The 1,164-nt window shown below is 48.5% G+C and overlaps 1 protein-coding gene across 1 annotated transcript; it reads right to left on the bottom strand.

The window, feature by feature from the left end:
• Positions 1-278: 278 nt before the first annotated feature.
• On the bottom strand, positions 279-428 carry Pmar_PMAR021519 (hypothetical protein; the record flags this gene model as incomplete). The annotated part of the gene is made up of 1 exon (XM_002765681.1): positions 279-428. A coding segment is annotated over one exon (150 nt), but the record flags the coding sequence as incomplete, so codon positions are not given.
• Between the last annotated feature and the right edge of the window lie 736 nt (positions 429-1,164).

Below are 1,164 nucleotides of genomic sequence, written 5' to 3'. Positions count from 1 at the left end.
GAACTCCACGAAAGCGTACGTGCCCTCAGCTGACATCCTCACTTCTCTCACCGCACCAGTCGGCAACGAAGCAGCGTACCTGAGGGAAATTAAACTCAAATAAGTCACTGGCCGACTTGCGCTCACTTCTGCTGGTATTCTGGTAGAGCCGATAAGACGTTGTCGAAGAAGGCCCGTATGTTGACCTGGTTCGCCTGTCCTTGAGCTAGGTTACCCACATACAACTAAGATCAAGAGGCAGTGAGGAAAAATGAACTCGCATGAACTGGATTGCTTACGCTGCGTGATGTTCCCATCTTAGCTGTGATCCATGTGTGTTTCGTCTTCTTTAGCTTCACATTCTTATTTCGACGCTGTTTGTCGGCTTTCTTGGTACTATTCGACTTCTTTCGTATAAGCCCACCCAATCTACTGGGGGTGGATCGCATGGTGTAGCTGTAATCCTCGTTTTTCATAGGTAGACTCCGCATCATCAGTTTGAGCCATGGAGAATATTCCGATCGTAGTGCCCCCTTACCAACCAAGAATGCCAAGTTTTCCACAAATCCTCTCCAATACATATCACGACCTGAAGATGGCTCTCGTAAGGAATACGCCACTTCAGAGCCCATCGACGCTGATGATGCTGCCTTCCCCATGGCCACAATGCTCTGGATAACTTTGGGAAGTGTAGTATTCAGTTCTTTGCAAGAGCACTTGATAGCCATCAGAAGGAGAATCCAAACCGTCGTTGCGTCATTCAAGTCCCACAAAACGAAGCCCGTCAACGACTCCATCACATTCCCCGGGTTATCTCTGCCACGCTCACAGTAGGCTTGGTAGGCACCCGTATCAAGGGAAAATAACGGCTCGAATATAGTGTTGCACCCTGACCGTGCATCTGATACCTCTTCAGACGATGCACGCTCCCTCCACGCGTCATAACAAGCCGTAATCTCTCGGTTACCCGGCTCAAAAACTAATTCGAATATCCTCGTCCAAACTTTGTTTTGAATCGCGTGATAAGTTAATGCCTTACTCCGACCCTGAACGATAATGTGGCTTAGCAAATAGTCCGGAATGTATTGCAGCCGCCCAAAGTCATATGCCACCATCTCATGCTGAAACTGATAAGTCCCACCCATTTCCTGAACGGCGGGTCGTTTTGTTCTCAAATCCGCCCAT

This window comes from Perkinsus marinus (assembly GCF_000006405.1).
Source record: "Perkinsus marinus ATCC 50983 genomic scaffold scf_1104296975162, whole genome shotgun sequence".
Lineage (NCBI taxonomy): Eukaryota > Perkinsozoa > Perkinsida > Perkinsidae > Perkinsus > Perkinsus marinus.
The sequence above is the reverse complement of the archived record's forward strand: the minus strand, read 5'-3'. Positions and strand labels throughout refer to the sequence as shown.